The sequence below is a fragment of the Haliotis rubra genome, unplaced genomic scaffold (assembly GCF_003918875.1).
Source record: "Haliotis rubra isolate DU_JTF1 unplaced genomic scaffold, ASM391887v1 Scf664, whole genome shotgun sequence".
Classification (NCBI taxonomy): Eukaryota; Metazoa; Mollusca; class Gastropoda; order Lepetellida; family Haliotidae; genus Haliotis; species Haliotis rubra.
Window position 1 is genome coordinate 149,393 of NW_025767373.1, and position 15,129 is coordinate 164,521.

The following is a 15,129-nucleotide window of genomic DNA, read 5'->3' on the forward strand; positions in this document are numbered from 1 at the left end:
CTCAATCTACACTGAAACCAGAAGGGAAACTTGTTATCGTATTAAAGGGATGCAATCCCCTGATGCTTCTGGTCTGATTCCCCGCATAATTGTAAGACTTTGTCATTCAACATAATACAAGTAAAAGAGATAAAGCCCTTCCCACGAACATACTCTCTGCTGCACGTTTATAATATAATCAATGATTTATTCAGTAGAAAGGCCTTGCTTTGTACAAAAAGCAAAAGCAAGAAGTGCAACATAAATATCGAGGATACTATAAAAAGGAACTGTGTAAAACCAAAGCATCCCTAATATAATCTGAGGAAGGCAATTAGCGAGAAAGATTACTGCATTGTGAGGAATGAATTACGTAGTTATTATTGGTGTACAAGGGTATATCTTGTAAATGGTTTTGGTGAATATCATAATATACTGGACATATATAAAGAAAGTGTAATTCGTTTTTGTAAAGTATGTAAATAAAAAATGTGTTTATGAATTCCTATCAAATAGTGACGATAGCAGGTGTGCGCTAAAGGGTAAGCGTATCCTGTCCCAACAAAACACATGCAAAGTCAAGTCAATTGTTAACTTAAATGACACAGGAACATTTTGTCACTGTAGTGCCTTCCACATGCCTGGCATATCATTGTGAAAGGTTTACTGTAATGTTAAATGTTTGTACCGTTATCAAACAGCACACATGAAATTGACAGTGTCTCTGTGTGTTCTGCGAAACCACCAACTGTAAAATTCGTAAAAAAATCGTAAACTTTGAGTGAGTGAGTGAGTGAGTGGGTATGGTTTTACGCCGCTTTTTAGCAGTATTCCAGCAATATCACGGCGGGGGACACCAGAAATGGGCTTCACACATTGTACCCATGTCGTAAACTTTGAGTTGGCAGACAAACAAATTGTTTTTGAGGGAACTGATATACTAAGAAAATGGCCTGAGGCTGGACCCCCTTTAAAAGGGGCTAGTAGTGCTGGCATGCGTCCATTTCCCAAAGCCCACGTTCGAAACTCATGGGTGAGGACCGATTTGGCATGGTTGATTGTGTGGGCAAGATAGGCATGCACCAATCACAGGGTTTCTTCTCTGTATCTTCCGTATCCTCCACACCATCCCACTACCCCACAAGCCTACACAGCTGAACTCACATTACAGTGATATCCTCGTGTTAGATAACGGTGACTCATCCGAATCAAGCGACGATCGACCACACACCCATTCCTATAGATGCAGTAGCTGATAGACCCACTGAACTCCAAATGAATAGATCAACATTAGGTGTCACTGTCACTCGGTGCAGTTTTAATACATGGATACAGAAATACACAGCACACCTTTGAAATTATTAACAGTTGTCTGCATATAAAAAAACCCGTGACTTGTGCCCTGCATGTTTCTGAAATCACGCGTCCATTCACACTGAGTGAGTGAGTGAGTTTAGTTTTACGCCGCACTCAGCAATATTCCAGCTATATGACGGAGGTCTGTAAATAATCGAGTCTGGACCAGACAATCCAGTGATCAACAGCATGAGCATCGATCTGCGCAATTGGGAACCGATGACATGTGTCAACCAAGTCAGCGAGCCTGACCACCCGATCCCGTTAGTCGCCTCTTACGACAAGCATGGGTTACTGAAGGCTCATTCTAACCCGGACCTTCACGGGCCATTCACACTGTACAAATTGTCATTGAGTGTGTAGAGAAAGAAATAATCGTTATATACATGGTAACCCAGGTTGAATCCCAGCATCTATTGCTCGTCACACAATATGAAATCAACATGCAATCACCACTAAGAAAGCAATTCTGCAATCTGCATCTCAAAAGGGTAATGACAGTTACAAAATCCAAATGTGAATAGGTATGGGGCATCATCATCAGTGTAAACAAAACATGTCACAATAACTATTACACTTTTAACATCAAATTTTACATGGACTGCACGTGCAACACAACCCTTGAAGTCCAGTGCCAGTAGTACATGTATCGGTACATATATGCCCTCTGCTTGACGAGATAACGATAACTATATACACAAAGAACCTAGTAAAGCACCCCTTGACATATCTCACGATTGAATGAGCCCCGATCTTAACCCTTTGGAGCATATCTGTAACATGATTGGAAACATCCCAGGACCATACTTGAACATACATGGTTTTGTATGAAAATCATTGGGTTTTTTTTACATGAGCAATTATCATGATTCCAATCATTTTGTCGTTGTTTATTAGTCAAAGGATCATACGGTCGGAAAAACACATGTTTTTTCCATCGTGGTCACCGTGGTCACCTTTTATGTGCTGCTGAAAACCTATCATTGCAAAAATACAGGGGGGGGCTTAATTAAGTTCTTTGTGTATAGTACTTTACTGAATATATTGACTGCGGGCAATACAGATGAAGTGACAATGCATTGGGTGTCAATTATGTACATGTAAAACGCGAATACGAACGAGTAATCAGTCCCAATTAAAAAACGTTAATGCTGGATTATCTTCCATTGGTGGAGCAAGGAATGATAAGAAATGGCGATTATATGCAGGCAATACAATTGCTTAGTACAATATAAGGCTGTATGACAAAAGGTACCATTTCAACTTTCCAACAGGCAATTTCCCCAGTATGTCGAGCAATATTTCTGCCTTAGTTAGAATCGGTCGATCAAGGTTACAACATTCAAGGCACCAATAAAGTTTTAAACTGTCTTTATGGTAGACCTGTGATGGAAAGCTGACGCATCTGTGACAAGTTTGATGCAATTCCCAATTGTCACTTGCATCATACGTTCTCAACTTTTTTTAAATTAGGAACTGACAAGCTTTTGCACAGTTTATGAAGAGTACCACCGGTGGGGCAAGATACGCACACCCTTTCGCGAACACCTGTTAGCATCACTGTTTGATAGTGATTAATAAACACATGCCTATCATAGAGTCAGAATTGTAAAATCTGTTTTAGCAGAGTGTTTTGTTAAAAAGGATTAAACTAACAGTTTATACATCATTAGGTTATAATTGACATATTGATAAACAGCATGGGATAAGAAACGTGGTCTGTTGCATTAAATGCACAAACGGCATGTACCACATGTCGTATTCGGTCATAGCTTTTAACAGAAACATGAATCATTGTCGTGTTAGGCCGCGTCCCAGTGCACCGGAAAGCCGTATATTACGGGTTTTAAAAGGGGGATACGTTTGCCCCAAGCCTATTCCCCAACAGTGAATCCGGATTCTGTGTACCTGGAGTTCAAAATCAACTTTAAAAAATGGAACGTTCATTTTTATACACACCTTATGTTATCGCTCAGTAGGATCTGAAACGGTGTTTGGAATTTGCATTTGTTAAACATTATATGCATGATTTTACCTCTTTTATGAATCTGTTGGTAAAATGTCCACCTTACAATTCACCTGCAAACTGTAGACATCAATTCAAACATATTACTTTCTTGCATCCCCCAAACGCCCTTTTTTCAAAGAAACTCCAGTTACATAACAGTTAACATAATAGCACTATTTCACATTCTGGGGCCTAAATTCTACGTGTGCTTAAACTGCAATTCACATACGGCCTTGTATGTCCTTCAATGACATTTCACAAACTTCAAGACGTGTATGATGCAATTTGATATTTCTGAATTTTTTATCATTAGTATTCTGATCTAATTATTTGACAGTCAACGAGACGCATCTTTAGAAAAGAGAAAACAAAAGCTCTTTAATAAAACAGTATGATAAAATGGAAATGCCAATGAGGATGGGGCGGAATTGTTTGTAAATACCACATAGTGTACTCCCATTCATTTGATTCATCTAGGTCCTGTACGGAAATTGTATCGTGAGGACAATTTGTCACTGACGGACGCTGAATTACGTCACAGCGCGAGCTCATTAACATATACCTACGTATGGCCTGAGGGCTCACTTGGATATATAAATACTCAGGTGTCCTCCGGCAGACGAAGACACATCTGGCTACTACCTAGAGCTCACGAACCTGCACAGGTAAGATAATCTTACAGACTCGATGCCGTACTAACCTATACTTTTTAATTTCATAATGCATTGAATATACATGGTCTTCAAAAGTCAGTCAGGTGGACCGTACATATGTTATTATGTAAATGAAAGTAGTTTAGTTATACGGCATGGTCTTTATTGTAAACCATGAAAACAAACTGAAATCAATGTAAAAAGCAGGTTGTTTCTTTTCTGTCAAGATGATCTTCTAGATGAGTGAGTTAGTGTACTTTTACGCCGCACTCAGCAATATTCCAGCTATATGGCGGCGGTCTGTAAATAATAGGTTCTGGACCAGACAATCCAGGGATCAAAAGTATGAACATCGATCTACGCAATTGGGATACGATGACATGTGTCAACCAAGTCAGCGATCCCGTTAGTCGCCTCATACGACAAGCATGGGTTACTGAAGATCAGTTCTAACCCATACCTTCACGGGTCTCTTCTAGATGATCTTCGAAAAGTGAATAATGGTAACTATTAACTATCAGAATTGCCTTTGAAAAGTGAGTTAAGATAACCTTCTGATGCCGTTATGTAAATGGAGATAATTTAGTTGTGTTTCCGAGGACTGTCAAGAATGCGTATTCTTCTGCACTTACGTTCTATATTGACACTAAATCAAGATATGCATCCTGATATTAGCTTGCACAATAGGAGATAATTAAGTTGTACTAAATGTTTCACGTGAAGTGAATAAAGGTATACATTCTGATATCAATGTGAATAATAAAAGGTAAATAAGTTGTACAAAATGGCCATCGTAATGTGAATCAAGATATGCGTTCAGATATCAAGATTCACAACAGGAGATAAATAAGTTATGCTAAATGTTTCTCGTGAATTGAATAAAGATATTCATTCTGATATCAATGATATCACTAGGAGATAATTAAGTCCCGTTCTCATCCATTACACACACAATACAATCAAAGGATTTGGTTATGAGTTTGCAGTGATGAGTTACTGTCAATACGTTCGATTCAAATTATCAGTTGCAACTTTACAATGAGAACTATCCGTGTGTTGCGACCGTTATCAAACCATTACCTATCATTTATCGCCCTTACTATTTTAGCAAATAAAAGATATATTAAATAACCTGTATAAACCAAATTATTGCCTATTAATAACAACATTGACAGGACTGTGGTACCAGTTTGACATGATACATCATGGCTTTGAAGCTATAAATTGAAGTTCCATAGATAAAATAATTAAACATGTTTTTGTTTTAAAAACTGAAAATACTAGTCCGAGCTCAAAACGTTTAAAAAGAGAACCCCAAAGGAAACGAATAGTGTTATTATTGCTAGTTCTAATAGTCATCCGTGAAATAGTCTAACTAGACATCTGTTTATTCACATGAGACTGCCTTTATCTTAGGAATTCTCATTATAAGTTGATAGATGAAAAGGGGCCAAAATAACTCGATTTTTATCTTAAATGCACAGTGACCCTTCTATCAGTTCCTTTCTTTGGTCGGTTCACGTCTACACAGAGAACGCCGTGTGCCTCTGTGAGGCATCAACTCTCGTGCGGCTGTGGATATTAACGGTACCCTGTGATATTTGTGAATTGGCAAGAACCGGTGTCGTCTTTCCATTGACGTCAGTGATTAGCGACACGTTTGGTGTAACACAGGTAAACGCACTGGGCATCCAGGTCGACCTGGTCATCTGACACTCGTCAAATATTCGTTAAAGGGGCAATGGCTAACAGATCGTGTTAAGGTCAACAGGTGTCTTCCTACTGATTCGGTAAATGGTATTATTTAATAAAGAAACCCTAAGGTAATATTATGCAAAGGCACATCAAACGCAAAGGCCAAAACTGCTCTTATTAATTTTTTTAAATTTCTTAAACGTGTTACCTTCTCCACGCGTAATAGTGCAGTAACTATTCGTTTCTGTTAACGTACCGATGAGAACGAAAGCAAATTTGAATTGCCTGAATAACGTTGATTAATGTGAAGTTAATGTATCTCCCTGTATTTCCTTGTTCCGCCAGTCCGCCTTGGAGAATCGTATTAGAACTGGTCTTCAGAAACATATGCTTGTATTTAAAGGCATTTAACTGGATCCGGTATTCAGGCTTTGCTGACATGGTTGATTGACGTCATCGTATACCAAATTGATGCTTATGACGTCAATCACTGTATTGTCTGGTCCAGACTCGATTATTTATAAACTCTGTCACATAACGGAATTATTGATGCACGAACCATTGTTTAACAAACAAAATACTGTTCTGTCACAATCACATTTCATCAAGTGTATCATATGCCTGATATTACTGACATAATTATTTCCCAGAATTAATTTATACTTAATTGGTCCTAAAATGTCTGTATGTGAAATTTTGGTGTCAGTTAATTCATCTGAAACTTTGCAGCATTATCCTATTCCGAAAATGGCATTAATTTAAAAAACAAAAATAAGTTTAGAAATCGATGAAGATAACAGGATGCTCACATCCGCTCTGAAACAAGTGCACGATAATAATATAATGGCAGCAGCAGTGTTGTGCAATCAGTGTTGTGCAATCAAGGCAAATGTTGCAGCTAATTCTACATTCTTCCGTCATCCCCCAGAGTAACACAAACAATCTCGTGTTCCATCTCAAACTTCGGGGAACAACAAACGGTTCAAGGTAAATACAAGTTAATTGTTCTGCAAGTTATATGTGCAATCCCTTTTTGTAATTCATCCTCGTCGTGGAATGTAACTGTTAATGTTTACCATACCCACAGCAGTGCTACCTATTTGTAACCGAATTCCAGCCGTTGAGAAAACTCAACATTTCAGATACCAAAAAACCAATTTATTAATAGCGTCAGAAATAACAAATATGTTCCATATTTCTGTTATAATAATGATCTTAAAATGTAGAATAAATAAAGCACACACTTAAATTTGTTTTAAAATAAAAACATATACTTTTTAACTGCATCAAGTCGCCCATGAAGGTCGCAAAATTCGACCTCACTTGAAAGTTCACGTGAATGTTGTCTATTAGAGGTACAAAATATACACATATGACAGGCTACGATTGAATGTGTTGTATTCATAGTCCACAAACAATCGTCGTGTTTCCATATGCATGTGGAAATGTATTTACAGGTATTTTTAAGGCACAAAAAGAGACCAATAAAGATTATAGCACACCTGTTTTTACCGACTCTTACCTAAGCCACTACAATTACGTATACTGGTGGACAGGACATGCTTAACGTTTGGCGAACACCTGGTGTCATCACGGTGGTATCTGTATCGACAGTTGGTCGAGACTGATTATTCTCTGGTGTTGAGGTAGCTCATTGTAAAATCCATGGCCTTAAAAAGACATATTATTAAGTCAATTATCAACTTTTATCAACTCTGAGGGACACGATGTTCCACTGTCTTGCAGCCAGAAGACATTGATTGTATTACTAATTGTTAAATTCCCATCCATAATACACTTTTATCCAGCTCATGAACAATTTAGTCTGCTAGTTGACTCGACCCATGTCCTCGTGAACGTAAGTGACCAACAGTGATATTTGCCTTTTCGGGACACGTCCGGTCACGTATCTTGTTGCATAACCTACTCTAACCGCAGTAAAACACATAACAATGCGACGTTCTTACAATGTCACGGTGCTAGCAATAACCATCTGTCTAGATCTCCCAGAAGCAGCCTGACCACTTACAGCTTAAAACACGTCACGACCGGTCAGGGTCACTCTCAAAAGTTTTGTCTCCAGTTCACGAAATGAAACCAATTGATGTAAGTTACCGAATCAGTGAAAACATCTGCAAAATATAAAACAAACCATTTCAATGTATGTTTTGTATTTTCATCATCACTGATCCCGATTTGTAAAAAAAACATTTCCGTCTGAAATAATTTTCTGTAAAAGCGCCAATTCAATACGTTTACCTTTTGGAAACATACTTATTTCTCAGCAATAACACTATAGGGGCGGTGGGGTAGCCTAGTGGTTAAAGCGTTGGCTCGTCACGCCGAATATCCGGGTTCGATTCCCCACATCGGCACAATGTGTGAAGCCCATTTGTGGTGTCCCCCGCCGTGATATTGCTGGAATATTGCTAAAAGCGGCGTAAAAACCATACTCACTCACACTCAATAACACTATACATTTTTCTGTTAAATAATACCATCATTTAAATATATTTAACCTGAACCAAAATCCTAAATAGTATTACTGATTCATGAGATACTCCCTATCTCACGGACAAAAGAAAACGTTCGCAATGTTTCCGTTAACGTTGCCCTCAGACATGTACATGACGTGATGTATTGCTCAGGTCTGTGTGGAAGTGACACGCCCATTCTCAGTGACTGCTGGCTTTCAGTACTCAGGTCTCGACTCGCTTGGAGTATTTAATCCTCAATATATCATTCCAAGGCTCGAGACGTTCTCACTTTCAGAAGAAACCCTTGTCATCATTTGATCGATTCGTATTTTATGGCTCTTGTGTGTTTGTTTTTGCCATCACCTCCAGCTAACTTAAATCTTTGGGTATTTGATAAATCCAAAAATAACTCATTTTAACGATAAATTACTATAAGTGTCAAAGGGTCTTTTTCGAGAGTTAGTCAGCTCCATCTCACGTGTTTAGATGCGCAACACAATGTGTGTATACTAAAACGGCTTAAAAGGCTGTTTAGATTTTGATATTTAAATATAGAATTTTGAAAACATATTGAAAGTGTCAAAAACTTTCCCTAGTCAGATATTCGCGATCGCTGGTTTCAGGTGGTAAATATCACTGGTACGTTTTGTATTTAATTCATAAACTCAAATCGAACTTTTTATTGCAGTTGCAAAATGGCTGGACCAGCATTCCTTGCGGTTGTTATTCTGAGTGTTCTACTCCGTGGATCGATACAGGCGACCATCACCCAATCAATCACGACAATCTCCGATACTCCGTCATCTAGTGAAGCTGTTACAACAGCCGTAGAACAAGGAACAACATCAGCGGAAACAGCAACAACAACAGCAACAACAGCAACGACAACCGTGGAACCAGCTTCAACTACCGCGGAAGCAGCAAACTCAACCATGGATCAAACGACGACAACTGTTGCGACTACTACAGCCAGCGACAACGCAATCGAAGGTATAAGGAAAAGTCAAGTTCGTGAACAATGTGAGAGAGAAAATTTAGATTGAGAGAGCGAAAGAGATAGATTGTTGTTATTACTTTTGCTATTTTCCAAATGTGAATGCCAGAACAATTAGATTGAGAGAATGAGAGAAAGAAAGAGAGATTGTTGTTATTACTTTTGCTAGTTTTCCAATCTGAAAACCAGAGCATTTAGATTGATAGAATGAAGGGGGGGGGGAGAGAGATTACTGTTATTACTTTTGCTAGTTTTCAAATCTGAAAACCAGAGCATTTAGATTGAGAGAATGAGAGAAAGAGAGAGATATACTACTGTTATTACTTTTGCTAGTTTTCAAATGTAATTACCAGAACGTTAAGAGAGAGAGAGAGAGTACTGGCATGTATTTTTCTATTTTCTACGTGTAGTGTGCGAACTGGAACCGAAAGACTGCAAAACCATGTCTTTCAACATGACCGGGTGTTTCTGCTACTGTCCACACAAGGCCCACACAAACGCCGGAATGTTCATCATGTCGGTGGGTCACGTGCAGTACGCGATGTACTGCCCCTGGGGACTGGTCTGGTCCCAGGCCAAGTGCATGTGTGACAACCCCCCAACCAAGCCCTCAGAACCGGATGCTATCAAGGACCTGCCCGTCTTCTCCAGTATGTATATACATTCACGTATCTTCACCAACAAAACAAACTCTCTAATTGCCACTAGAAAATTATATTAAAAATTGAGTCGATTGTCATTTTATGTAATGAATATAATATCAAAGTTGACAAAAGCTATACCTTTATGACTGACTGACTGACTGAGTTTGGTTTTACGCCGCTTTTAGCAATATTCCAGCAATATCACGGCGGGGGACACCAGAAATGGGCTTCACACATTGTACCCATGTGGGGATTCGAACCCGGGTCTTTGGCGTGACGAGCCAACGCTTTAACCACTAGGCTACCTCACCGCCCCTATACTTTTATGACATACATTGTATATTTAATCATTTTAAATAAATTGGGGCATTTTGACTCCCCTGGGGGAATTCCACTGCAGCTGGCGGAATTCAGAAGATGAAATAAATTGATATGTGTATGTGTTTTCCGGTTCGTTCTTCGTACGTTCGTAAAACAGAAGCGTGTTACATATTGACGTCATTTCTTACGTTAACGTTAACGTATCCAATGTTGTTTCTTACATAGCAACGTTACATAGCAAGATTCACACTTTTCACACCGGTCCTCGCGTTCATAACCAAATACCCCTATACATATTGACGTCAATTCTTACGTTAACGGCAACCTTTCCAGTAGTATTAAACGTTACTTGCATGTATTGACATAGTATTCAGATTAGTTTATATACTAGTACTACAACCGGCAATATATATGCTGACGTGATAAATAGCTGTGAGTTGAAATTGTATTCATGTAAAGAAACATGAGTGAGTATGGTTTTACGCCGCTTTTAGCAATATTCCAACAGCTTCTCAGCGGGGGACACCAGCAATGGCTCCACACATTGTACCCATGTGGAGAATCGAACCCGGGTTGTCGATTTTCGATTGAACCACGAGACTACCCTACCTAAAAAAACGTGAATACATGACGCTTTTGTATCGAAATCAACATCATCTGAATTTGTTAATAACGTTGTTTCAATGATAACCTTCCGTCTCAACACTGTGAATACAGAGTAAGAGTATTGAGTTCATATTTACACATGCTGATATGTTGACACACGTTTGATTGAACAGGTGGCTGCAAAACTCTCGTCAACTACGCCTACAACGCCACCAGCAAAGCCTTCGAAGACGGCAGAAACTTCGTCCGCCAAGAAAACACGATCAACAAAAGATTACAAGTCGTGCAATCAGAGGGTGCAACGGTGAACAACAGCGCTGCTAACTTCATCAACAACTCTATCGACATCCCATACCTCAACGGCAACGACTTGACTGACACAGCATTTATCGAGGTCCGCATCAAGCCGGTTGCTGACAACGACAACGTCACAAGGGTGATCTTGTCCAACGGCTGCATCAAGAACAACAGCGGTGAGACGTCGGTGATCATGTCGTTCAACGCCGAGGAGGGCAACTTCTATGTCGCTGTCAGGACCGCCTACTTGTCCAATGGTGTTTGTGAAAACATGCAACCGGTAGGACCTGGTTTTTATAATGAATTGGGCATTTCTTGTCTAAATAATACAATCGGTTATAGAAATTAACATAATATTTTCAATGTGTTTTTAGGAATTTAATTGTCGGATTTTTATCACTGAACATGTTGACAATTTGAGAGGGAAGACATTCCTCAAGACATAAGGTTTACACGTAAACTGATGGTCGTTACCAACCTTGTTGGTGCTAAAAGCGGCGTAAATCAATCCCCACAAACACATGAATAATGCTGTAGTGAACACCTTATATTATATTTCGAGTAATAATATTTTGGAATTAATGATAATATCACGAACAATATATTCGTCATTAGATTTATATACTTCCTGTTGATATATTTATAGTTCTTAAGAGTGGTTGGGTAGCCTAGTGGCTAAAGGACTCACTCGTCGTGCCGATGTCGTGTTCAGTTCCTGACATGGGTACAATGTGTCAAGCCCATTTTTGGTGTTCCCATAGTGGTATTGCTGGAATATTGCTAAAGCCAGCGTGAAACCCAACGCACACACTCACTCACTCACTGTAGGTTTAGCTGGAAAATGCTTAACAAAACCACTGTATGTCATTAAGGCGCCATTAATTCTTCATACCACTTGCATCAAAACATTAAAAACAACATTTGATAATCTAAACTACATATAAACAATTAAATATAAACAATTACGAAATATTTGTTCTAGGACATCGACGGCTGGTACAAACTGACCCTGTCGGTGAAGAATTCCAAGTCTAGATTCCTCGTCAATGATCAAGAGTGTCTGACCTTAAATGGTAGAGGTAAGCTTGACATTGTCTCTACCGGAGCAACTGGTCTAATAACTTAGGCATTTGCCTTGGGGGAAGACTGAACATAGTCCTTCCTGTCGGGTCAGGAGCAACAGCAGGCGTTGGAGTCACCTAGTGCCATCACCAACTTCCATTCATATACATGTAGTTGTAACCACTTTCTTAGCCTTTTTAGGAATCTGATGATAATCGAGACTGACTATTCTCAGGCGTTGATATTTTACATCGATGGGATTTTTAAATTCTATTTTGGATCTGATTGAGCAATCCGGGGTTTCAAACCACAATAACAATCCTCTTATTCCTGCAAAATCATGACTCGGGAAAGATGTATTTTGTTATCACAAATCAATTTGTTTGGCAGTGTCTTAACTGATTCAGTCCAATATAGTTTAGAGGAAATCTGCTAATAACCTCCGTGACTACGTTTAAATGTATTTGTCTAACAGTTAATGATATATACCTAGATCTATATTGACCTAGGTGTTAACTGCGTTTAGAACAACACTTAAAGCGAGACATTGATGTGAGTTTTCACTGGATCTGGTTCGTTTTCAGATTTAAGAACTCTTCGTAGAATGGTTTTCGTTAAACTTGTTGGTAAACAACACCAAGCTTATGTTTCTTTGATTTGTTTATAGGAAGCATTGCCAAGACGACTTGTAATCTGTCTATCGGAGGTGACCCCTTCATGACCGACTACAGCCAAGACTTCAATGGCTACATCGACTATGTAAGTATAACACTCATAACATAAGCGACAAGGAACTACGTCCAAAAAGACCTTTGAAGTTTATTTTGCATGAAACAATTAGCTGACTTTTTAAAAGGCCACGTTTTGTTTGAACTTACCCGGATAAGGAGATAATCCAAATGTTGATTGATTGGTTGGTTGGTTGATTGATTGATGTTACTGGCTTTTTCAGGTAAAGGTAATCAAACACTGTTCAAAGGAGCCGCCGAAGTAGAAGCGAAACACGTGAGGATCACGTGCGGATCATTTGATAAGAAAACCATCACACTGACGCATAGATGTGAACTCCGTGAACAGCAAATAAATAGCGCCCTACACATACATTCCTCATGTTCCTCAATAACATCCGTCAAATACTTTCCTCACAACGAGAAGAAACGTAAATTCACATTCAGATTGTTCTGCTTTGACGTAACGAGTTGCATAATACAGCTGCGATAATATTTAAAATATGAATATATAATTATTGCCTTAATTTAAGTCTTTGTTCAATTATTTCAATGTAAAACGCACATTAGTGTCTGTAATATTTTCTGGATTAACTGTGTCCATCTTGTTTTTTAGTCTGAAGCTTGGGGCGGGCCCCTGTGTTAGTTTGTGTTCGTATAGTTACGCTGTTGCTTTTAATGATAGATATAAAATATCGGATCCAGATCTGTTCTGGGTCCAAAGCGTCCTGTGAAAGGAGCATACGACCGTTCTTTCGTGTTCTATACTGTGCTGTTGGTCTCTTGTATCCTTGTGAATGTTGTTGAATGTTGCCGAAGATATTGTTGGATGTTCATCTATTTTTAAATTATTTTCTTAATTGCTATTTGTATGTGATAATGTACATAAATGAAAATAAATTTGCTTTCTACATGACCCATTTTTCTCGTTGTTGGTTCAACATTCAGTCTGGCAAATTCCATGGTAAAGGTACAGGGGTAACTACATCACAAACACATCCATGCTCAACAGACTCATCCAATCATTTTGTTTCAATAATCATCTACCTCTATAAGAAGTTTTGGAACTGCAACTGAAATACAAAAAAGCAAATGCATTTGTACAATTCTATGAGAACAAGTTCAATCCGACAACATTTCAACACGGACCAAGTTTCTGAGGTTGAAGACACATTTCCTCTCCACCTCGATGGTGGAACTCAGGGAAGTTTCTGAAGAGTAGGTACTGAAACTGATTCAGAAGTCCAAGACACCTGGTGTCTCCTGGATCCCATTCCCATCCGGCTCATTCTCGGCAATTTGGACATTCTTCTGCCTGTGATTGTGAACATTGTGAATTGCAGTGTCAGGTCTGGAACAATGCCATCTCCTTTCAAACAAGCCATTGTCAAACCTATGTTGAAAAATCCTCCTTAGACAGTGAAGAACTTCAGGCCAGTGTCCAATCTGCCTTTTCTATCGAAACTGATTGAAACAGCAGTGTGTCTGAGACTCTCTGAACACTTGAAAACTCACCACTTTGATGACCCCTTTCAATCTGCGTATCGCCAACATCACAGCACTGAAACTTCGCTCCTCGGGGTGTTGAATGATCTCAGACTTGAAGCTGATGAGGGGAATGTAGGATTACTCGTTTTGGGGACCTTATCGCAGCGTTCGATACGATAGACCATAGCATAATGATTTCCCGCCTTAACGTGTTGTTTGGAATCCAGGAAATGGCGTTGAGTTGGTTTAAGTCCTGCCTCAATGATAGGTACCGGTCAGTGTTTGTGGATGGCTGTCTCTCAGAACCTGTCCTACTTACATGTGGTGTGCCACAAAGGTCTGTACTTGGGCCGATCCTTTTTACGCTATATACAAGACAACTTGGTAAACTCATTGACAGACATCGGATGGGACGTCATCACTTTGCCGACGACACACAACAGCTGAAACCCTTTCTCCCCAAGCCGGCAGAGGCTGCTGAAGCTCTCGAACAAACATCCCTCTGTTCTCAGGACATTAAGTCCGGGATGTTGAGCAACAAACTCAAAGATGACAAGACGCCTCATAGTTGGACCAATGTTGAGGCGGTCAAAACTTGATATCACTTCCATCCCTATTGGGAGTTGTCTCATTCAGGTAGCAGAGGTAGTTAAAGATCTAGGTGTCCATCTTGATTCTGAGTTATCTTTGGAGAATCACGGCAACAACTAGGACAGAAACTGCTTCCTCCAGCTTAGAAATATTGGAAATATGAGGAGGTATCTGAACAAAGAGTTGGCAATCATCTTTGTTCTGTCATTAGTCATTTTCAAGGTAGACTA

General features: G+C 39.3%; 1 protein-coding gene across 1 annotated transcript; it reads left to right on the plus strand.

The window, feature by feature from the left end:
- Positions 1 to 3,941: 3,941 nt before the first annotated feature.
- Positions 3,942 to 13,736, plus strand: LOC124257531. The gene is made up of 7 exons (XM_046691624.1): positions 3,942 to 4,008; positions 8,857 to 9,158; positions 9,573 to 9,812; positions 10,907 to 11,310; positions 12,013 to 12,109; positions 12,760 to 12,851; positions 13,045 to 13,736. The coding sequence occupies exons 2-7, from the start codon at positions 8,864 to 8,866 to the stop codon at positions 13,084 to 13,086; spliced, it is 1,170 nt and encodes a 389-aa protein (XP_046547580.1). The 5' UTR covers positions 3,942 to 4,008; positions 8,857 to 8,863; the 3' UTR covers positions 13,087 to 13,736.
- Positions 13,737 to 15,129: the final 1,393 nt, after the last annotated feature.